At 39.2% G+C, this 24,808-nt stretch overlaps 1 protein-coding gene across 7 annotated transcripts in view; it reads right to left on the bottom strand.

Moving 5' to 3' along the window:
* The window catches only part of PRKN (parkin RBR E3 ubiquitin protein ligase), a 1,310,471-nt gene that overhangs the window by 563,498 nt on the left and 722,165 nt on the right, over window positions 1-24,808 (bottom strand). Inside the window, exon 7 of one of the 7 annotated variants that reach the window (XM_082633519.1) lies at window positions 10,669-11,040. The exons of the other annotated variants lie outside the window; for them this stretch is intronic. Within the exon in view, the coding sequence (XP_082489645.1) occupies window positions 11,004-11,040 (37 nt within the window). The 3' untranslated portion in view covers window positions 10,669-11,003. Of the gene's footprint in view, window positions 1-10,668; window positions 11,041-24,808 lie in introns of those variants that run through there. 7 annotated transcript variants of the gene reach the window in all.

The raw sequence follows: 24,808 nt of genomic DNA, 5'->3' as shown, positions 1-24,808 counted from the left end.
TTTTGAAGAATATAATAGTTTAATGTTATTTCACAAACTACCACTTTATGCTTTTAAAGAGTTTTGCAGTAGGTAAAAGTTGAAAGCATGCCAGATTTCTCAGACTGTGCTGAAAATGGAAGTTATATTATTGGACTTTATCCCATCTTCTCCCACCATGTTTTATATTATCCATAATCTATAATTTGATACAATATCAAGATCTTATTCCTAAAACTCTGCACCTAGAGGCTTAAGGTATCTGATAATTTGACAAAGGATTGGGGGAAGATTTCACCAGGATAATTTTCAGGGCTCTTACAACCCCAGGCCTTCAACCTCACCTCCCTGCAAGGCCTGGCACATTCTAGATGCTGAATACAGAGTAGCTGCTGTTTTCCTTGCTGCTCTAGTCATCATTTCCTTTCTGTTCTGCCTCCTTCTTGGGGCATCACCGACTCAGAGTGCAGTCCTGACTCCTTTCTCTGTGCTGTCCATACACCTCAGCTATAACCTCAACACCTTGTACTGTCATTTTTCCTTGATTGTGAGCCTTTCAATGGTATAGGCTGAATTTCTCTCTTTCTTGGGCCTGAGCACAGTAAGACTTGGGGCCAAGTCTCATAAGAAGGATATCACTGAATTGTCTGAATAAAATAAGAAAGAGTCTGTCCAAAATAGGCACTTTATGAACAGGATCCTTGTAAAGCAAAAAAGGTGTCACATGATTGATTTCATCACAACTAAGAAGTTAATATTAGAAGAAAATAACCCTTTTCTCAGCCTGGCAGAGACTTTGATGAGTTAACTTTTGCTGGATCACAATGACCTATTTATTTAATGCTATGAAGAACACAGAATACATGCTGTATTTACAAACTTCAAAGGAAATTAGCTATTTGCATTTTTATCTGTAGGAGAGGAGAGAAACACGCTTTATTTTTGACTTTTTATCCTCAAGTTATATATGAAGAAGATTAAATTTGTCTGTATTGTCAGTGTAATCCAGTTAGAGTTGAGAATCATAACAGTGGAAAATATCAAGACTGACTTTAAAGCCTACTGAATATAAAAAACTTAAAAAAAATATTGGATAAGAAGTTGAAATGGAGAGAGGAAGTCTCAGTTATTTGAGGCTCCATCAGAAGACGTTTTTCAAATAAGAATCAGAAGTAATGGACATCCTATTACTTGCATACAGAAATTAATGTTTTTCATTTGTTCTAGCAAGGTGATAAGAAAATTGTGTTATCATCAAAGCCCTGCATTATAGTAAGCTCAAGCATAGATCACATAGCTTGAGTAAGCAAAGATGCCCAGATATCCCATAAACATGGGATAAAATGAAACACAAACTCTCATTTACCTGAAATTTTCCTCCTCAAAACCAGTGGTGTTTGTTTAGGTATTAGGGTCCATGGTTGAAGAGGTATAAGAATCCAGGTTGAAAGACAAGGTCAAGCACCAGAGAAAACTACTTCAACTTATGAATGATAAGGATGAATAAACCATGAGTGAGAGACTGTGACTTGTCCAAGTTCTCATAGTTACTAAAAGCTGAAATCTCCTGGTCAGTGAAAGCGGGCATAGTATAAAGGTGATCACAACATTACACTTGCAGGTGTCTTGTATGATACCGGAACATGACAGACACCCAAGGAACTGCAGAAGGAAGCAATAAATGAGTAGGAATTACTTAGAAACATCTCAGTCATCCTTTCCTTCTGAAGAGTCAGAGGTCACATGGTAAATGTTTAACAACTGGTTTTCCGAGGGGATAAAAAGGCCTGATATGTAGGCTTCACTGATTTCTGTGGTGTAAATACTCCTGCAGGGTCAGTTTCAAGCTGCCAATCTGAAGCCACTGAACCAGAGTTGGGCAGAGCTGCTCAGTAGCCCACTATCCTACAGCATTTCCACCATCTTCACATTGTAGATGAAAATTACTTTAAGAACAGAGATAACAGCAAAATGTAGTAAGATTATTACTAAATGATGAGTTTAGAGTATTTATTATCTTTTAAAAATACAATTTACTAAATTAAATATATAATTTTTAAAGTAATTGTGTTTAATAACTGGCTCATGAAATTCCTGAAAATTTAACAACTGATTCTCTCTGGCCAGTAGGGCCAACTCCAGTGCACCACAGCTCAGCACCTCTCACAACTTCCCCCTGAGTTGCATCCACTCCACAATTATGGTGTGATAAGGGCCTGGGTTCTCATCTAAAGTGGAAAGGTACACATCATCACTGAAATCTTCAGCATCATTGGCAACAGCAGCAACAACAGAATTCAGGCAGACCTCCTCTGAGAATTCACATAGTGTCTTCACAGTGTTTCCCAATCAAAAATGCTCAACAGTGAATCAACTGCTACTCTCTCCAGTTCCCAACCCTATTTAAGAACTTGAGCTCCTCACGTTCTTCCCTAATTTCTTCCCGAGGAGTTCTTCACTTCCTTAAGGTACATTGAGTGCATTTTCCACCAGGGTCTCTTGGGATTGTTCAGAGATTGAGTTTCTACCTTGTATACAAATTTCACCTTGAGTTGACTTAATGTTTGCTCTTTCTGTAGGAGCCATTACCCAGGTTCATGGAGGCCAGAACTCCATGTAGTAGCACTTTTCCTGATTCATGATATTTCTGTATCTAACTTCCAATTATTCAGTAGCTTGAACTTCATTTCTCATTCATTAGTAAATTATGATACAGCCCTTATGGCTCTCTAAGAGAATTATCATCTCAGTTTAAGCCAGGTATCACCTATAAAAAAGCTGCTTGGTTTATAGTTCAAGATGTATCAGAATGTTCTCTTTGAATTGGTATAATCGTCTTCCAGCTGGTTTCCCTCGCTCTGTTCTCCTGCCACTCTGCAGTATCATTGAGAAGATTAATTTTCCTAAAGCCCAGCTGAGAAAATCCCAAATATGCAATAGCTCCCATGACACACCAGGAAGCTCCTTATACTGTATTCAAAGCTTTCCACATTGACATTAACCCAACCTTCCTTTCATCCTCAGTTTCTCTCTCGCATACACCAAGTTCCAGCCAAGCCAGATTATGTGCCAATACATAAATATTTCCTGTTTCCATCACTTTGCTTAATCTTTGCCACCACTTATACTGCTCTTTTCTCCACCTCCACCCATCAAAGTCCTCCCTGGACTTCAAGGTTCAGTTCAAATTGTACATCCAGCTTGAAGCCAGGAATGATGGCGTCCCTCGTCTAGAGTATCAAAGAAATGTTTGTACTCACAATACCTGTCACATTGAACATTTTAAGATCCTTGCATGAATGAGCCTTTTGTTACAATTTTTGTATTGCCCACTGTCTTGCCAAGTCCCTAGAAATATTTTTTAAACTCCTATGTCTTATCCCTCCCAACAATTCGATATGGTAAAGAGAAATTCCTTATGGTAAGCCTGGTTTTTTATTATTAGTCTTATCCCTTACTGTACTTCGGACTTACTTAGTAAGTTCTCAACAAATACTTGTAACTAAATGAGTAGAAACTGTCAAGTTTTTTTTTCCTTTAAAATACAAGTAGGAATTTTGTCTATCTCAGAAACTTCAGAATATTCTCAATATTTCAATAAAGGGCAGTGGATTAGCATAAATGGAACACCCTTGAAGCATGGAAATGTTGAATCTTCTTATTTAGCATGCTTTTTAAAATTTATTTACATAGAGGCGCTGTTAGGCAAAACGATACCTTGGTCCAGAATTGTTGAGATGAAAATAAATATACAGCTGGAGCTTCAAGATGGTGGAAGAGTAAGACGTGGAGATCACCTTCCTCCCCACAAATACATCAGAAATACATCTACGTGTGGAACAACTCTTACAGAACACGTACTGAACGCTGGCAGAAGACCTCAGACCTCCCAAAAGGCAAGAAACTCCCCACATACCTGGGTAGGGCAAAAGAAAAAATAAAAAACAGAGACAAAAGACTAGGGACAGAAGAATGAAAAGAACTGAGGACAGTCTCAGAGACCTCTGGGACAATATTAAACACACCAACATTCGAATTATAGGGGTTCCAGAAGAAGAAGAGAAAAAGAAAGGGACTGAGAAAATATTTGAAGAGATTATAGTTGAAAACTTCCCTAATATGGGAAAGGAAATAGTTAATCAAGTCCAGGAGGCACAGAGAGTCCCATACAGAATAAATCCAAGGAGAAATACACCAAGACACATATTAATCAAACTGTCAAAAATTAAACACAAAGAAAACATATTAAATGCACCAAGGGAAAAACAACAAATGAAACACAAGGAATCCCCATAAGGTTAACAGCTGATCTTTCAGCAGAAACTCTACAAGCAAGAAGGGACTGGCAGGACATATTTAAAGTGATGAAGGAGAAAAACCTGCAACTAAGATTACTCTACCCAGCAAGGATCTCATTCGGATTTGAGGAGAAATTAAAACCTTTACAGACAAGCAAAAGCTGAGAGAGTTCAGCACCACCAAACCAGCTTTACAACAAATGCTAAAGGAACTTCTCCAGGCAAGAAACACAAGAGAAGGAAAAGACCTACAATAAGGAACCAAAAACAATTAAGAAAATGGGAATAGGAACATACATATTGATAATTTCCTTAAATGTAAATGGACAAAATGCTCCCACCAAAAGACAAATATTGGCTGAATGGATACAAAAACAAGACCCATATATATGCTGTCTACAAGTGACCCACTTCAGACCTAGAGACACATACAGACTGAAAGTAAGGGGATGGAAAAAGATATTCCATGCAAATGGAAATCAAAAGAAAGCTGGAGTAGCAATTCTTATATCAGACAAAATAGACTTTAAAATAAAGACTATTAGAAGAGACAAAGAAGGACACTACATAATGATAAAGGGATCGATCCAAGAAGAAGATATAACAATTGTAAATATTTATGCACCCAACATAGGAGCACCTCAATACATAAGGCAAATACTAACAGCCATAAAAGGGAAAATCAACAGTAACACATTCATAGTAGGAGACTTCAACACCCCACTTTCACCAATGGACAGATCATCCAAAATGAAAATAAATAAGGAAACACAAGCTTTAAATGATACATTAAACAAGATGGACTTAATTGATATTTATAGGACATTCCATCCAAAAACAACACAGTACACGTTTTTCTCACGTGCTCATGGAACATTCTCCAGGAGAGATCATATCTTGGGTCACAAATCAAGCCTTGGTAAATTTAAGAAAATTTAAATTGTATCAAGTATCTTTTCCGACAACAACGCTATGAGACTAGATATCAATTACAGGAAAAAATATGTAAAAAATACAAACACATGGAGGCTAAACAATACACTACTTAATAACGAAGTGATCACTGAAGAAATCAAAGAGGAAATAAAAAAATACCTAGAAACAAATGACAATGGAGACACGATGACCCAAAACCTATGGGATGCAGCAAAAGTAATTCTAAGAGGGAAGTTTATAGCAATACAATCCCACCTTAAGAAACATGAAACATCTCTAATAAACAACCTGACCTTGCACCTAAAGCAATTAGAGAAAGAAGAACAAAAAACCCCCAAAGTTAGCAGATGGAAAGAAATCATAAAAATCAGATCAGAAATAAATGAAAAGGAAATGAAGGAAATGATAGCAAGATCAATAAAACTAAAAGCTGGTTCTTTGAGAAGATAAACAAAATTGACAAACCATTAGCCAGACTCATCAAGAAAAAAAAAGGGAGAAGACTCAAATCAATAGAATTAGAAATGAAAAAGGAGAAGTAACAACTGACACTGCAGAAATACAAAGCATCATGATAGACTAGAAGCAAATATATGCCAATAAAATGGACAACCTGGAAGAAATGGACAAATTCTCAGAAAAGCACAACCTTCCAAGAATGAACCAGGAAGAAATAGAAAATATGAACAGACCAATCACAGGCACTGAAATTGAAACTGTGACTAAAAATCTTCCAACAAACAAAAGCCCAGGACCAGATGGCTTCACAGGAGAATTCTATCAAACATTTAGAGAAGAGCTAACACCTATCCTTCTCAAACTATTCCAAAATATAGCAGAGGGAGGAACACTCCCAAACTCATTCTACAAGGCCACCATCACCCTGATACTAAAACCAGACAAAGATGTCACAAAGAAAGAAAACTACAGGCCAATGTCACTGATGAACATAGATACAAAAATCCTCAACAAAATACTAGCAAACAGAATCCAACAGCACTTTAAAAGGATCATACACCATGACCAAGTGGGGTTTATCCCAGGAATGCAAGGATTCTTCAATATACGCAAATCAATCAATGTGATACACCATATTAACAACTTGAAGGAGAAAAACCTTATGATCATCTCAATAGATGCAGAGAAAGATTTTGACAAAATTCAACACCCGTTTATGATAAAACCCCCCCAGAAAGTAGGCATAGAGGGAACTTACCTCAACATAATAAAGGGCATATATGACAAACCCACAGCCAACACTGTTCTCAATGGCGAAAAACTGAAACCATTTCCTCTAAGATCAGGAACAAGACAAGGCTGCCCACTCTCACCACTATTATTCAACATAGTTTTGGAAATTTTAGCCACAGCAATCAGAGAAGAAAAAGAAATAAAAGGTACACCAACTGGAAAAGAAGAAGTAAAACTGTCACTTTTTGCAGATGACGTGATACTATACATAGAGAATCCTAAAAATGCCACCAGAAAACTACTAGAGCTAATCAATGAATTTGGTAAAGTAGCAGGATACAAAATTAATGCCCAGAAATCTCTTGATTGTCTATACACTAATGATGAAAAATCTGAAAGAGAAATTAAGGAAACACTCCCATTTACCATTGCAACAAAAAGAATAAAATACCTAGGAATAAACCTACCTAAGCAGACAAAAGACCTGTATGCAGAAAACTGTAAGACACTCATGAAAGAAATTAAAGATGTTAGAAACAGATGGAGATATACTATGTTCTTGGATTGGAAGAATCAACATTGTGAAAATGACTATACTTCCCAAAGCAATCTACAGATTCAATGCAATCCCTATCAAACTACCACTGGCATTTTTCACAGAACTAGAAGAAAAAACTTCACAATTTGTATGGAAACACAAAAGACCCTGAATAGCCAAAGCAATCTTGAGAAAGAAAAACGGAGCTGGAGGAATCAGGCTCCCTGAGTTTAGACTATACTACAAAGCTACAGTAATCAAGACAGTATTGTACTGGCACAGAAACAGGAAGATAGATCAATGGAACAGGACAGAAAGCCCAGAGATAAACCCACACACATATGGTCACCTTATCTTTGATAAAGGAGGCAAGAATGTACAGTGGAGAAAAGACAGCCTCTTCAATAAGTGGTGCTGGGAGAACTGGACAGTTACATGTAACAGAATGAAATTAGAATAGTCCCTAACACTATACACAAAAAGAAACTCAAAATGTATTAAAGACCTAAATGTAAGGCCAGACACTATCAAAAACTTAGAGGAAAACATAGGCAGAACACTGTATGACATAAATCACAGCAAGATCCTTTTTGACCCACCTCCTAGAGAAATGGAAATAAAAACAAAAATAACCAAGTGGGACCTAGTTAAACTTAAAAGCCTTTTCACAGCAAAGGAAACCATAAATATGATGAAAAAACAGCCCTCAGAATGGAAGAAAATATTTGCAAACAAAGCAACTGACAAAGGATTAATCTCCAAAATATACAGACATCTCATGCAGGTTAATATGAAAAAAAAAAACCCAATCAAAAAATGGGTGGAATACTTAACAGACATTTCTCCAAAGAAGACGTACAGATGGCCAACAAACACATGAAAAGATGCTTAACATCACTAATTATTAGAGAAATGCAAATCAAAACTACAATGAGATAGCACCTCACATCAGTCAGAATGGCCATCACCACAAAAATCTACAAACAATACAGGCTGGAGAGGGTGTGGAGAAAAGGGAACACTCTTGCACTGCTGGTGGGAATGTAAATTGATACAGCCACTATGGAGAACAGGAAGGAGGTTCCTTAATAAACTACAAATAGAACTACTATGTGACCCAGCAATCCCACTACTGGGTATATACCCAGAGAAAAGCATAATTCAGAAAGACATATGCACCCCATTGTTCATTGCAGCACTATTTACAATAGCCAGGACATGGAAGCAACCTAAATGTCTATCACCAGAGGAATGGATAAAGAAGAAGTGGCACATATATACAGTGGAATATTACTCAGCCATAAAAAGGAATGGAATAGTGCCATTTGTAGAGATGTGGATGGACCTAGAGACTGTCATACAGAATGAAGTAAGTCAGAAAGAGAAAAACAAGTATCATATATCAACGCATATATGCAGAATCTGAAAAAAACTGGTGTAGACGATCTTATTTACAAAGCAGAAATAGAGACACAGACATAGAGAAAAAACGTATGGATACCAAAGGGGAAGGGGGGGGGTAGGTAGTGGGATGAATTGGGAGATTGGGATTGACATATATATACACTATTGATGCTATGTATAAAATAGATAATTTATGAGAACCTACTGTATAGCACAGGGAACTCTCCTCAATGCTGGTGACAGTTTAAATGGGAAGGAAATCCAAAAAAGAGGAGATACATGTATAGGTATAGCTAACTCACTTTGCCGTAGAGTAGAAAGTAACACAACATTGTAAAGCAACTCTGCTCCAATAAAGATTAAAAAAAAAGAGAGAAATACACACACACACACACACACACACACACACACACACACATATATATATATATATATATATGTTTAATACTAAAAAATAACAGACCTAAACCTGCCTTGAACCTACAGCATTTGAAAATGCATACAGGCCCTGTCCACCCTCATCTCCTTGAACAAGTTATGGAGAAATGACGTGCATGTGACACTAACACAATGCTCTAATACTCAGATGCCTGCCATCGAACCAGGTCTTGTATTCATACATTAAACTGGCCAGTATAACTGATTTATGAAATGAAAGAAAGTTCACTTTTAGTGAAACAGAGTGTTATAGAATGGTTATTCAATTTTAAAAGGGTACTTTTCACATCAAAAGATGATTTAATATAGACTTACCTTTTTAAATAAGCTGCCTTAGTACATTTGAAATGTACTTTGATTTACAAATGTTTAACTTACACTCACATACTCAACAATACCTAATATGCACCACACAAACCTTCTGCTCAGATTGGAACTTGAGATCAAACTGGAGGCACATTCTCCTATGCCAGCCTCTTAGAGCATATTTTGGGCTGAGAATGTCTATTTTCTGTTTTCCTACTATACATCACAGGATGTAATTTCAATAACAGCTCTCACCAACTATTGTAGATCTTCATTCTGGGCTCATTCATTCATTCAGGAGATATTTATTAATTTCCTACTTCTTTTCATTCACTTTTGTTAGGTGCTGGGGTACAAGCATGGATATAACAGACACAGTTCAAATCTACTGAGGGCAACAGACTGTAATTCTATGATGTCATAAATGAAAGTAGAATATCAAACCGTATTATGATACATGAAGGAAGAGAAAGGAAGAAAGTGAGACATTAGGTAGCAGGCTGCAGGCATCAGGACTGGGTGTCTTGTCTGTGGAAGGGATGCGCAAGCAGAAGTCTGAGGACTGGGTGGGAGTCAGATGCATGAAAAGCCAGATATGGTTTTCCTAGCAATGAGACATGCAAAGGCCCTGAGGTGCAGAAAGGTTTGGAGCACGCCTGGGAATGGGAATCCAGTCTGTGAGTCTGGAGCACAGAGACGAAGGACTCTGATAGGAGAGGAGATGTGACATGGGCACGGATGCGTGTCAGTAAATACATGTCTGTTTCAGGCTTTCATGATAAGGCTGGCATCTCAGCTTAGATCTTTCTCGCAGTTGGTTTGCATTTACCGAATAGGCCTGTAATTAACTGTATATGTTCTTATGTCATATAAAATGTCACATGAAATTCTTTAGAAATTTGCCCTAGAATTTCAACAGAAGTGCAGCTCTCTAGTTCCTCCTGGGAGGCAAAGAGACTGGAGGGAAGCAGAGCAGAGAGGACTGGCTGTGGGCTGCAGGGGACCTGATGGAAACTTCGGGTTCCAGGCTGCTAGGTGAACACAGCTTGGGATGAATGATTTCAGCTGGTGCTTTTACGTAGGGCATAACTGCACAATGGAGAAATCCTGCTCCCCCACCCCGCCGCCCCGCCGCCCCTCCCAGCCACCAGAATTACCTTTCTAAGACACAAAACTGGCCATTATATTCTCCTAACTTAAAATTTCAATGACTTCCCAGTGGCTAAGTGATACAGCAGCTACTCTTTGGGAGGATATACGCCCTTTTTGAGTGGTCCCCAAGTTCTTCTCTTACACTGTCTACTTGCAGTTCACTGAGGTCAAACTCTGACTTCCTCTGCTCCCCACCTGGGCCAACACACGGTTCTCTGTGACGCCACACGTGCGTCCCTCTTGCAGGGATGACGAGCGAACCACCCTGCCTGCTAACCTACCGCTGATCTTCTGAGACAGCGGGCCACCTCTGACCCCTGGGAGTCACAGCTTTTGCAGGACGGCACAGGGCACTGAGGAAAACACAGGATACCCACCTGGTTATCCAGGTGAGCTCAAGTCAGTGGTGGTCAGTGGGTTACAGGTGCTGATGCCAGATGTCCCTGACAGAGAAGCTCTTTTTTTTTTTTAAAGCTTCGTCTCATTAGGTGAAGTTGTTGGGAGGGGAGTGGGTTTAAGGCGAGGGAGATTGGGAGAACGTTACACGTGAAGGAAGTGGCACGTGCCCAGGTCCTGTGGCGAGAGGGAACAGAGTTTGCTGGAAGAACTAGAGGAAGAGCAGGGCTCTGGACGCGACGAGTGAGGTAGGTAAGAGGGAGCCAGCAGAGGGGGCTCTGATTATGTTTCTGAAGACTGAGTGTCGAGGTGGGTAGAGGTGGGTGGCTGGGGGTAACTGCCTTTTTCTCTCATTTCATCATTTCTCAGCTGGACTGGCGGCTGATCAACACCCATGTGGAACTGCAGTATATACAACATAGAAAACACAAATGGATCCAACTCTATATCACAATAAATTGGTTCTATCTTTACAGTAGTGAAGAGGAAAAAAATAATGGTTACAAACCAAAATATGGAAAGGCACTGATAAAATTTGAGTTGACAAATTCTTCCTGCTGCGAGGTCACGAGGTGCATGGTAGTGCAGGGCATGTGAGAGCTGGAGGCAGCGCATTGACCGGGGCAGCGATTATTGGGCATCAGGCAGTACCGACACAGAGGGAGTGGGAGCCCCAAACAAAGAGGCTCCAGAAACTTCATACAGTGTGTGAGAATTTGCATTGTGTCGTCAAGCATTGAAAGAGCGGGGTGAAGGGCTAGAGGTGGATGTCTCAGGAGAAAGCAGCAGCAGCAGGATTAAAGCACTAAAACAAGAACACGAATGGCTGGCACGTTCCAGAGGCATCAAGGAGAACAGCCTACTTGGAACGAAGGTGATTCTTGGAGAAAAGGAAAATCATTCAGAAATTAGAATATTAAGAAAAAATTGTCAAAGAGGAAAAAAGTACAGGGATGAAAATAATCAGCCTAAAAAACGTTATGAGGGGGGCTGCCCTGGTGGCGCAGTGGTTGAGAATCTGCTTGCTAATGCAGGGGACACGGGTTCGAGCCCTGGTCTGGGAGATCCCACATGCCGCGAAGCAACTAGGTCCGTGAGCCACGACTACTGAGCCTGCGCGTCTGGAGCCTGTGCTCCGCAACGGGAGAGGCCACAACAGTGAGAGGCCCACGCACCGCGATGAAGAGTGGCCCCCGCTTGCCACAACTAGAGAAAGCCCTCACACAGAAACGAAGACGCAACACAGCAAAAATAAATAAAATTAATTAATAAAAACTCCTACCCCCAACATCTTCTTAAAAAAAAAAACGAAAAAAAAATGTTATGAGGTGATTTAAAAATTTATTCCCAAGAATCCATGGATAGGGTCCAAGTTAGTATTACTTTAAGTTACTTTAGGCAGAACTAAGCTTGGAGGAAATTAAGAATTTCTTGATAATTAAAATATGAAATAGTGTGGCAAGAGAGGATGGGGAATCTCCAAGTCTATCTTAATTAGGTGTTAAAAATAGATGTTTCTAAAAGTGCTGTTTCCTTTCTAGGCTGTCCAACATTCTGGAGAAGTGCTTTTAATCTCAGCAATGTGCTAATTGTTTCTAATGGCCTATGAACAAACTCCCTAAACTATTAACCTTCTCTCTTTAGCCAGAGATTCAGGAAATTAGTCTTTGAAAGAAAAATACCCAGCAGGTTGCCCAAGAGTATCTCCCAAAGTAGAGAAATTGTCACTTTATTTGGAGGAGACTCAAGGTCAAACCAGACATAAGCTTGTGGTGCGGAATAGATAAGCTAAAATCTTTTTAAAACATAAAGGCTAACTCCTCCTCTCTCTTGTGTGCCTATCTGTAGGGAGAAATATAAATGATAGCACGTCTCAAGTAGCTTTCAGACACACAAACCCATAATTTCAGGATTTTTTAAAAACAGTAAAACAGTATCCCACATTTGACAAAAATATTTGAAGCCTGATCCTTGTACATTAATATTGATGCCATATTGAAAACGGAGTTTAGTTTAGTCTTAGAAAGGTAATGGCCACTGAACCATTGGGATGTGACCGGGGGAATTTGAGTTGCCCCCTCTGTTTCTACTCATTTTCTTTAGTGCGTGAAAAAATTCATTTGTTCCTAAAAGAAGAACAATCATAGACTAGCCAAAAAAAGTTATGAAAAAGATGGCCAATGACTTTTCTAACCATATTTCAAATTTTACTTAGTTACAGTAATTTAACTATGTGCTTGGCACAGAATGAGTAATGAACAGAAGTAGAAGCCCAGATAGAGGTCTAAAAGAGATACAAATATATCTGTGTGATTTCAAACTAGTGAGATATTAGATGACTTGCTAGGGGGCATTAGAATAGTTAATATAGGGATGATAATGACAATAAAGTTTGCATTCCTCAACACAGATACTTAGGTAGGTCAAAAAATCAAATGTTTAAAAAAAATAGAATTGTAAAACAGTTGAGAATACAACACAGGTAAATTGAATCAACAACCCAGCATTGGCAAAGAAATTTCTAAGGGGTCAGAAAAATCAAAATCACTGATAATTGAATACATAAAAAGGTAACACTTGGTAGGGAAAAACACTAAAAACAGAGTAAAAGAGAAACGATAAATGGGGAAACATTTACATTTATTATATGTATAGAAAAGTGCTAGAATTCTTGACATGTAAAGAAATCTTCCAAATTTATTTTTAAAAAAGAAAAAAAGACAAACATTGAAGAAAGCTTGGCGGGGAAAGGCCAAAACAAGACATTCACAGAAGAACCAATAAAAATAGCCAGTTTACCCAGAAAACGTGCTCACTGTCAGGGCAACAGGTATGCATCCAGTGTCCACTCACCAGGACCTCAGTCATATCTCTGCATACCTGTTGACCCCGAGCCCTGTCGGTTCTGACATGGAAAGTGCCAAGATACAACGGGTAGGAAAAAGCAACAAACGAGGCATGTGAGAGCAGGCATGGTAGAACTGTATTGCTATGAAATGTGACACACATATAGTATTTATATCGCATGCGTCAGTGTATTCTGAGAACAACATCGGGTAGACAAAAAGCACCAAGGCGGGGGACAATGTGGCATGATGCACCCAAATCTTAGGTCCCTGAATAAGGTCCTTCCTGGATGCATTCAGCAGTAACCAGGCAGCGTGGAGTGTACTCAGGAATACATATTTTAGCATAAGGCCTGGATTGAGACTCTGTTGTCACTTATCAGCTATGCGACATAGGATTTACTTCCTAAGCTCCTCCCACTAAGCCTCAGGTGATTTATGTGAGGACCAGGGACAGTAACAGTACCTGCCTCACGGGGCTGTTCTGAGCATTAAAGCAGATGATACCTGCAAACACACTTAGCAGGAACGACCACTGAGAGGTCTGCTCAGGAGGAGATTTTCCACAGCCCGGCGCGGCTCCGGCAGAATTTGGGACTTGGTTGATGGGAATCTCATATCGCCACGTGCAGCTCAAATGTGGCTTCCATAACCCATGGAAGCTAAGCACTTGGAAACATATGGCTTCTGCAGAAGTGGGCTGCAGCCCTGAGCAGGGTCTCACTTATCAGTCCTACTAAAGACCTGAAACCTGTTATAATCCTGACAGAGATCAGGTTTCAACCAGAAACTCTGCCTTCTACATCACTATTGTCATGGGTGACCCCCAGTAAGGCTGAATTTGAAGGATGGCAAACACCCTTTCATACAGGTCTCTTTTGCCTGACCTCTTTTCCTCCTTCATTCTCTTTGCTTTCTAGTTACCAAATAGCATGAAAAAAAAATTCTGCAATAATTCTGAAATCACACTGATGTATAATGGAGGGTTTTTCTTCCAGAATGAAATTAAATGACTTTTGTAATTGGTTTATTAGAGAACCACAAACTTGTTTCCATTCTTCAGGAATTTACGGATTCACTTCCACCATAGGGGAAAAAACAACTAACACAAACTCTAAGGGTGACACCTTTTAAATCTGATTGAGGTTTTCAAATTTATTTAAAATACAGAACTTAAAAATTACAGTCGGTTGGCTCAGGAAAATGACTTTCAGAATTGTTTATCTCTGTGCACCAGATTCAACCTCTCTTCACAGTACACATTTCCTAATCACTACACTGCCTGAGACCCATGAAGCATGTTTTCCAACACTCGTTAAGCCGGGTTTTCTTCCTTACTTTATCAAAACCCAATGGAAAAGAGCCAGCTCCATGGCTGAATATAAAGGGCAAGGCATTCACATGCACAATCTGCAATTTGGAACTAAGTTTGTTAAATGACTTAGAGAAATAGTAGAGTTTGGAATGCAAGGTTTAAGAGTTCAGATGGAGATAGCAGTCTAACAGGAAGTGAGCTTCCTGCCTTTTGAAATCATAGGTGGGCGGGCTCCACTGCCTCCTCCACCTACAGCAGGCTTTTCCAGCCTCAGCACTCCTTGATTTGGGTGCTGAGCGTTGTAGGATATTCAGCAGTATCCCTGGCCTCCATACACCACATGACATTAGCACCACACCTCCACCTCTGCGCTGTGACAATCCAAAATGTCTCCAGATGTCATAAAACCACCCCTGGGTAAGAGGCACTAACCTACAGCTATGTAAGAACATTATATCTATGTGTTCTTGCCTCACACCATATCATTAAAGAGAAAAGTCGGTTTGCATGAAGTGTCAATTAAATTTTATGTAGTCATAGCTATACCCATAAAAGTATAGAACTGGCCTTAAAAATATTACTTTTCTCAGAGGAAAAGAAATATTCCCATTCAGCGAGCTAATGAAAGGCTTGTTCATGAGAAGTTTTGTCAGATGATTCCTGGGATGTTGAGGCAGACATACCAGTCATAGAAAAGATTAAATACTCTTCACTTATGCTTCGTATAGCCAAGGTTGATGTACGTTTGGAGAGCAAAATGTAGAGGAGACAAGATCAGTAAAAACGTACCTACAATATGCTCTTTTAGTTAGCAATTCAGAGCCAAAATCTTAGCTAGTGTTTACTGTGTTTGCTATGTTGCATGCACTCTTCAAATTGTATCTCATTTAATTTTTCAGACCCTTTTGAAGAGGTTCAGAGAAGCTGGGGAACTTGCCCAAAGAACAAGGCAATTGTTCTAATTAGAGGTGGAACCAGGTTTCAAACCCAGCATTCTTTCTCCAGAGCCTAAGCTCTCCATCACAGTCTCTGTTCATCAGAGGCTGACTCGGTTGGCATCACTGAGTGGCTCTAGGGCAAATCAATCCATGCTCAGAAACAAATGTCAGTGGAAACTGGGAAATAGGAAAATCAGACATAGTGAGAGACTGGGGGAGGAGAGAAAATTCTGTGCCTTCTGCTAGTCTCATTACAGAACAAGCTTGGTGTAAAACAGACATTGCAAATGGACAAGAAGCAAGCTGTAGTGCTAAGGAAGGCATTCCAATATATTTATGGGAAAATAAACTTAACTAAGCCGAGTTTTCAAGATAAACAAAAGGCTAATTCCACCTATTTAGTGAGTATACAAAAAAAAAAAGGTTCAAAGAATGAAGTTTGTTTTTTTAAATTTGCTGAATCAAAATCTCTTTCCATATGGACTTGGTGTTGCAGGAGCCAAAAATATCATTCCAGAAAACCAGATTAGAGCTGAACACTGACAGTTCTGTGAAAGCTAATGTGTATGATGGGATCATCACACGCCATGCATTTTATCATTTTCCTAGAATACCGTTCTGTATAAATTCTGTAATAAGAGTTACTTGTGATAGAGCCACTCTAGCTATTATCTTACTGATTTTAAAGGACACTTAAGGAAACGTCTGTGGACAATCTTAACTTAAAAGTTTAGTATGGGCATCTGGTCCAGGAGAGCGTCTTGGCTCGCTCTTCCATGCACAGCTCCCCAAGACGCCTACACACTGGACTCCATGACAATGTGGAGGTTTGATTCCTTAGACCTCTACTAGGAGGACGCGTCCATCAACCAGCCAGCATCACACTAGTTTCCTAGCACAGAATTGGAGTGAGACAGCACCCTACAGCACCCCGTCTCAGTTCAAACATGCAAACCTCTGGAGTAGCAGAAGCTCTAAGAGGGGCTGGCAAATCTGGGGGAGATTGTCCATTGCTAATAACACTGAATACCATTTTACAGTTTACCAAGCACCTTTACACAGATTTTATTATTGGACCATTACCCCAACCCTGACAGTCCTTTTAAGTGGGCATTATCAGCCTCACTGGATAAAACGGTAGCTGAGGGGTGAATGACTACCTTGTAATTAAGTCCCGGTCTGACCTCAATTGTGTTTGCTTTCTGCCCCATCATGCCACCAGGGGACAAAGGAATCAACTCAGTGGGAAAGTCTTCTCAACTCCTTTTCAGTCCAGGCTTTAATTCGGCTATGTGGATCCATTAACCTACCCATTCCTCTTTTGTAGAGGATTACTTTAACTTAGTCAAGACAGGTTTATTATGGACATAATTTGAGGTTAACCTTTGAAATGATCACTGAGAAAATATATTTGTAAATATAATAGCCTTTAAAAATGGGCATAAAAACAATTCAAATTAGGAAAGTCTAGTTGACAACAAAATGTAATTCCACATGCCAGAAGCTCATGGAATTCCATAAAGCTTAAGATGTTAATTTTGATATCAAGTCCTTGAACAGTGAAAAGGCACAATTAAGGAGATACAGAATGTTTGCATTTAAGAATCAGTGAATTAATTATTAATTTACTAGGGTAATTTATGAGTGACATTGTTGATTATTTGTACTGTGGTAAAGTTTTAGGGTGACAATAGTATTTCTTATAATGCACGTGGATCCTTCATCTCTTCTCATGCCTCTTAAACCATATGGGTTTTGAATATGAAACTAAATTTTGAAGTTTGTTTCCTAAACTTAAGATACATTTTGATTATGTATTTTATGTTTTTTAAAAGTGATCATTTATATCACATATAACAGTAAAAATTTACAGTAGTTTCTACATGAAATCAATATCATGATATTTGCAAAAAAATGTGAATGACTAAAACTTGGATTTTCTTTTGCAGCTATTAGCATTGCGACAGGACTTGCATTTTATGTAAGGTCCAGGTGTGTAAGGAATATGGTAGTTCAGTCTATTTCTGCTCTCAAAACTGTATATTATTCCACTGAATGGAGTAAGTTCTTGGTAATCACATTACAGCAATTACCAGAAGAGGTTAAATGTGATTATATTTGTTAATTCTTGTCCAGAAATACATATTGTACACTCTACTTTCTAATACTGTCCTAAATAACTCTTCTCAGGATTCTCAGGTTCTTTTCATGCCTCTTGTCTATGGCTTGTAGGGAATACAGAGTGGTACCACATAGATCCCGTTTCAAAGGACTTGCTGCCCAGCTGCGGGGCGTGTGGTCAGCAGGTGCTCCCAGCCCTCAGCTCCTTCAGGAACTGTGTCAGTGACCGTCCAGCAGCAATGCCGTGAGGCTGAGCAAGGCAGGAGCTAAGGGCTTGGTTCGACTCAGCCCTGGGCGCTCTATGGGCCACACTCACTCCAGAGCGCCCCATGCAGCTGGTCAAACTCGTTCCTTCCCTTTCCCCTTCACAGGCCTTGGGCTCTAATGAATAAGTAAAAAAATCTTACACATCAACTTCTGTTTTAATTTCTGCTTCTGAAGAACTCAACCTGCTACATGTCCCCTGTCACAGCTTTTACAGTAGCCACATTTAAGAAATTAAATCTCTACTAAAATTTCTAAAGCTATCCTATTAAAGAAGTCTCATCCTTCCCAAATATATTTTAGTCACCAAGGCCCAATTTCTTTTACAATCACTTTTTATACAGTCATATGCCCACAAAATTCCTCCCGTTAATATCAAAATTCTTTTGCCTGCAGCAGCGTGGTTCCTCGAAACTCAAAATATTTCCTCTGAGTGGAGACTTAGGGCCAGATATTCCCGATTGGATTAATGTTTCATTTCTAAAAAAACTACTTATGTACATATATTTCCCCAAGGGGAAAAGGATTATTAATAATAATCATTACAACTGATGTGCTGCATTTGAGTAGAGATCTAAAATTTTCAAAGTGTATTCACAGAAATTAACTTACTTGATTTTAACACCACCTCAGGAATTAACCAAGTTTAGGAAATGAAGGTCAAATTAACTGACGTGCCCCAAGTCAGATCATCAATTGCTGGTGGATTCAGCAGGCAAAACCTGTCCTGATGACCCCCTTCCTGGAGCTGTCTGCACCCGATGGTGCCACCTACACACTTGCACACCTTTTGTGAAGTGTAATGCATTTATTTCTACTTTCTCTGAGGAAATGGGGTAGGGAGCGTAAAATCTAGGCTTCAGAAATTAGAACTTTGGAACTCACCATCTGAGGCTGAAATTGCAAGGCTTGACGCACTTAATCCTCACAGTAACTCTGTGAAAATGAGGAGGCGCTCTTCTCATCTGGAAAGATGGGGTGAGGAGGAAAGAGCCGCATTTTGGAGCCACACAGTCTGTCTTCAAATAAAGCGTCTGGAACCACTATACCACCCGCCCATCTCAGGAGTCTGGAAGGCCATTGGAGTCAAACTAAAGACCCCATAATCTTAAAAATGAAAAAAAAGAGGGAAAATGGGAGGGGAAGAAGGAAGAAGCAGACTAACTCTCCTTCAGCTCTCGGGGATAAATTCTGCAGTAAGGATATAAGAATTTAGGGAATGCTTTAAGGCCACTTATGCAATAATACATGTCTGTAAATAACTCTTGGATTAATGGTCTAGACATATTTCTGTACTCGCGAGCGTGATACAAATAGGAAAAGCCTTCCCCAGAAGAGGTATTCTGAAAGAGATGAGCTTTAAGTTAAATGTGAAAGTGAGGTGGAATGGGGATTAGTTACTGTTAGCACAGGGGGTGTGCTGGAACAATCAAGGATTGCTGCTCACTGGGGACAGAAAGTCAATCTGTCTTGCTTGGAATAAAGTGTCGTTGTCAGAACAAGGAATCAGTCAGTCTGTGGACATAAGAAAACCAAATGCCAGCCCCTTACCTAGCCAGTAGGCAGGCTGCTTTTCTAATGTTGTTTAGGAACAAAAAGAATAATTCCCTTATCATTGGGGATTCTCACTAATGAGCATGGAGGACGATGCAGGGACACCCTGTCATAGGCCCTTGTTTGTGTATAACACTAATTATTATTATCTATACTGGGCCCTCCCCAAACCCCAGTGGTTCTAGCATCACAACTTGGGGTTAATCTAGTGAAGAGAGAGACAGATTTGTTATGTGAAATTTTGGGAAACGTTATGGTTTCATCTTGCATGCCAGCATTGGAGAATGAGGCTAGCAGCATCTCAGACTGAAGGGTGGAGCTTAATGAAAGTTGAGCCCTCTCTGGATTGCAGCAACTGTCACCATCCCCTCCCATTTCATTCTTTCTCATATTCAAGTTCATATTTATCTCCCAATAAACAGCGACACATGACCTCGGAAAGGAGGAGGGATAGGGTTGCAAGTGTGACTTTTGGGTCTCAGCTCACAGGTGTTTACCTGTAAGAAGTGATGTGCTAGTGTTATATCTCCTTCCTATGGTCTCTGGGCACTCGGGTTACCAAATGTAGAGCCAGAGAACCCCTGGTCTCAGAGGCATACATAGGAGGACGATATGACAAGGTACACCCAAGACAATCCCAATATTTGCTTTTGTCTGTGCCTCCTGTCTGATTTAGTGTTTATCCTAGATTTGTCATTATTCAAAGTAGTAGTAGTATTATCAGCTACGTTCAGATAAGCTGGACTGGTTTGGGTACACATACACACGTACTTCTATGTTCTCTGCCACTGTCTCATCTAGAGCATGTGAAGTACATGTGTCCATCTGTGCTGGGACTGGTCTGAAGTCTGAGAGATGCACGAAGCCACCAGGCCAACAGCTGGTGGGGTCAATGGAAATTGTAGGAATTTATAGGTTCACTCTGCATGAAGTGTGTACAGATAGAAGACACACAGTATAGAGACCACGGAAAAGTAGTCAGAAGGCTTCTGCTGCAGGGCTTTTTGTCACTTATTAATTACAAATCTAGAACATTGTTTACTGTGATTGTTGGTATCAGTTACTTATTTTGGAATCAACCCTTCCAACAGTAATATGTTAAAAGAAGTAGTTTAATAGGTTAATATGTTAAAAGAAGTACATGTTAAGTACATACGATTCTAATACTAATGCCAATGTGTGGAGGCTTCCCACCACCAGCAAACAATGATCCGACACCAGCTGAGGGACCTGCAGTTCGTTTCTGACACTATCTACCAGGGGATAGCATCAGATTCTGCAAATTAAGTGTTCAGCCTTACAAAACTACCCCCTACCACCTTCAGATGCCAACCACAACTCCAGGTTGTCACCTGGGATTCTGACCCACTGTTATAGATCGGAAGTTCCATGACCCCTCCTTTGGTTTCAGTAATTTGCTAGAGTGGCTCACGGAACTCAGAGAAATATTTTACATACTAGATTACCAGTGTATTATGAAAGGATAGAACTCAGAACAGCCAGGTGGAAGAGAGGCAAAGGCAAGGTATGTGGGAAAGTTGGAACTGAAAGTTCCAACCCTCTAATCACAAAGGTTGGTTCCCCTGGCAGCCAGCCCCCATTCTCAGGTGCAACCCAAAGTAACCTCCTTAACATAATGAAAGTCACCATTGTTGCTCTCAGCACTTAGGGAATTCCAAAGGCTTTAGGGGCTCTGATGGGGGACAGAGAACAAATGTTTCTTATTATAAATCATAATATTGCAGTACAGAATTTCTATTTCTCAAGAAAGTTAATGATGACTATTTAAGTTGCCTAGGTATTAGTCAACATTTTTTATCTACCAGAGGGGCTTTTAAAATATCACTGACCAGACAAAGACCAGAGACACAAACCTACTGAAGAAGCATCAGCGTCTACCACAAAGTCTTTAGTTATTTTAAGAATACTATGCACAAAGAATTCAATTTCACACATGCAGCTCAGAAGGTACACTTATATATTCTTCAGTGAAGTGTGACTTTTCATTTAGATCAAATGACAGTTAATTTACTCAGTTTTGATTCCAAGTTTTCTTGTGCATATACAAAAAGTTAAGTGATAGCTGTCAGTGTAGCTTGCTTAGCAGAAGAACTTCATAAGGAGTTAAACTGAATAGTTTTCTGTCAGTGTCACTGTATAATAAAAATGGAAAACCTGTTAAATCCAATAATAGTTCCATTTTTCTTTTCACGTAATTCATCGACTCAAAGTAAAGTGTTTGGAAATTTATTCTCTTGATGGTGAAATATCTGAATTTATTGTGAATTCTAGTGCAAATTCAGTTTAAAAGTTCCACACTGAATATGTTCTTTGTTTTTAAAGTGATGATGTGAATCTATATTCCAGTGGAATACAGCCTTACGGTTAAGAACAATGTCCTTATTAAGTTGAGGAATGTGTGGAACATGCTTGGAAGTAATCATGGGATGCATCTAACTCATAATTGTGTTCAAACAAGCTGTGATATTCTACCGATCAAAGCAGAAGCTGCAGTTGTCAAAATTTACAAATATTTTTATAAAGACAGTAACTGAACCACAAAATTGTGACAAAACAGACTTTGGATACAAAAGCATCTCTGTTGTCTCTCTGCAGCTCATTATCAGTCCAACTTCTAGGAAAGTTTCAGCCTTGAAAAAACTATTTTGTAAATCAAGTCTAGTGTCAACTGAAGGGTGGCAAAATATGCCAGCCCAAAATGTGTCACTTTGGCATAAGAATTATTTTGAGCTGAAGCCGACTGAGAGGGAGCAGACATAAGAAAAGCTCTCTGCCCTCCCTTATTTGCCTAAAAGCAGGACAAACATTTGTCAAAGTATCCCCCTCCCCTCTCTATCAAGGACAGAAGTTAATCACTGGAGACAACTTTAGATCCTTATCAGCCCAGAGGGCACCAGAAGAGTCTATACAACAAACTTTACTAACTAGTCCTTACCTTTCATTAGTTCCACCATATATTTACCTTCCCCCAATCTGTTGCCATAGAAGTTCAATGTCCTTTTCCTTTGTCTTGTTGCTTCTCCACAAATTTATTGTTCTTTGGCTAAGGGGCTACAGAAGCCCAAGTTCTAACCATCTGTTTGAGTTACTCATCTCTGGGTACTCCCATGTGTATGTGTGTTGCATGCACTAATAAATTTCTTTCTTTTCTTTTTATTCTGTCTATTGTCAGAACCCCAGCTGGAGAACCTAGAAGGGTAGAAGTATTTTTTTTTCCTCCCCTACACTACAATAGTACTAACTACTTTATAAGAGTCTTCTATATTTGTTTGCATTTTGTTCAAAATCAATTAGCAATCGTTAATCAAAGTATTCAACAAATGAGTGCCCCAAATCTTCAGCTTTTGAAGGCTCAAGTAACTATAAATCACTGGAAAAGGTCTGCGAGAAGACACTGAAACTAATTTCTGTAAAAGTAGGGGGGAAACTGATAAGATTAAATGATGAGAACTCAAATGATACACTGGATTTCCATTCTGAAATCTATAACTGAACTTTTGGAATATTTCAATTGGTGGGAAGAATTTTTCAGTGAAACTTCTATTTTTAATTTGTAGTTTCCATATTGATATCACAAAGAAGTGGAATTGAGAAAACTGATTTTGCTGTATCTAAATGTGGTAGAACTTTCAAAATATGCATAAATAAAAATAACTTATTTGGCAAGTTCTGTTTTGTAAAAACGCTTGTCAAAGAAAGGCTCTCTGAGTGGAGCAAAAAACAGTACTTGGGATAATATTCTGTCAGAAATATTTGCTCATTTTAATTAAAAACATGTTAGAATTGAGATTACTTTATCAAAATCTTCTCTGAGCTTGCTGTCAGTAGAGGTAGGTTTCCTCAGTTAAAATAAAAATATGATCTGTAGAGAAATATCCATTGGAGGCATTAACAATTTTAAATGTTTTAGTCACACTACAACTGAAGAAGACTTTAGGCACCTGTTTTTTTGTTTTTGTTTTTGTTTTCTTTAGTTAAAAAAATACAAACATACATTTTAAACAAAATCGCTCAGGAGGAGGAACTGGATGGAGATGGATAATGACAGCACCAGGTGTAAGAATTTAGTTTTGGGGTCAAGGGTCAAGGTTCTTTCCAGGGTGACATGAAAGGAGGAAGGGCTTCAGCATAGCAGGTAATGTCAGTATCTAGCTGGCTGGATGTAAGATAGCAAATTATCCTATGTATTTTTAAAATGTTGTCTTGGTCAAGTGAAAAAAATCACTGGGAAATCTTGGCCTAAGGAGCTAAGTTTGGGTCCCTGTTTCATAGCAATGACACCGAGAATGTGCTGAAGTTGCAATGTCAAGTTCTGCCTTGCCTGGGTGAGCCCATCTCCACCACACTACTCATCTACAGGCCTGTGCAGCTGGCATTGGCTCTCCCTGCATCTGACTTAAAAACATGTTTATCTCAGCTTGAAGCCCCTGAAACAGTTCCTTGAGTCACAGATGAGCTCAATAAATATCTGTTGCATGAACAGATTGATTGACTTTTAAGTTCTCTCTATAAAAGAAGGAGGCATTAAAGACAACAGACTTCTGAATAAAATTGCTTTGCCCATGATATTGATATTATAGGATGCTGGCTTCTGTGTTCACACTTCTGCACATCAATGTGTGGCTGTGATGGTGTAAGGACTGTCACAACAGTACATGAAGCAGCCCTTAGTGCTGTGAAAATCTACGTCTAGACCTAGAAACCCTTGAAATTCCATTCCCAGTGTACTTCAGATGCCGAAATCGAGGCCATGTTTTCCTTGACATAGAATTTGTCAAATTAACAAGAAACAGAATCAACACATCATGACCCTTACTTCAATAAATAACTTGTCTGCCTCCAGGTTATTGAGACCATTGCTTATTTGGTTGCAAATAGTTCTACAAGCTGTGAAGCCACAAAGGACAAATCTGCAAATACCTAATTCTAAATGTCATGGGAAACAAGAACTACATAGATGATGTAATAGAGGGTGAGGTAGATGATATCATTGCTTACCAATAAGAAATATCCCAGCAGTTTAAATTTTCTGAGGATATGAATCAGTGCAAATATTATTTGCAATACACATAATTTCTTTCCCTCAACAAGTTTATAATGAATTGCTAATT

Source organism: Mesoplodon mirus (genome assembly GCF_964341445.2).
Source record: "Mesoplodon mirus genome assembly, chromosome: 10".
NCBI classification, from domain to species: Eukaryota; Metazoa; Chordata; class Mammalia; order Artiodactyla; family Ziphiidae; genus Mesoplodon; species Mesoplodon mirus.
This window is presented reverse-complemented; position numbering and strand designations above follow the sequence as displayed.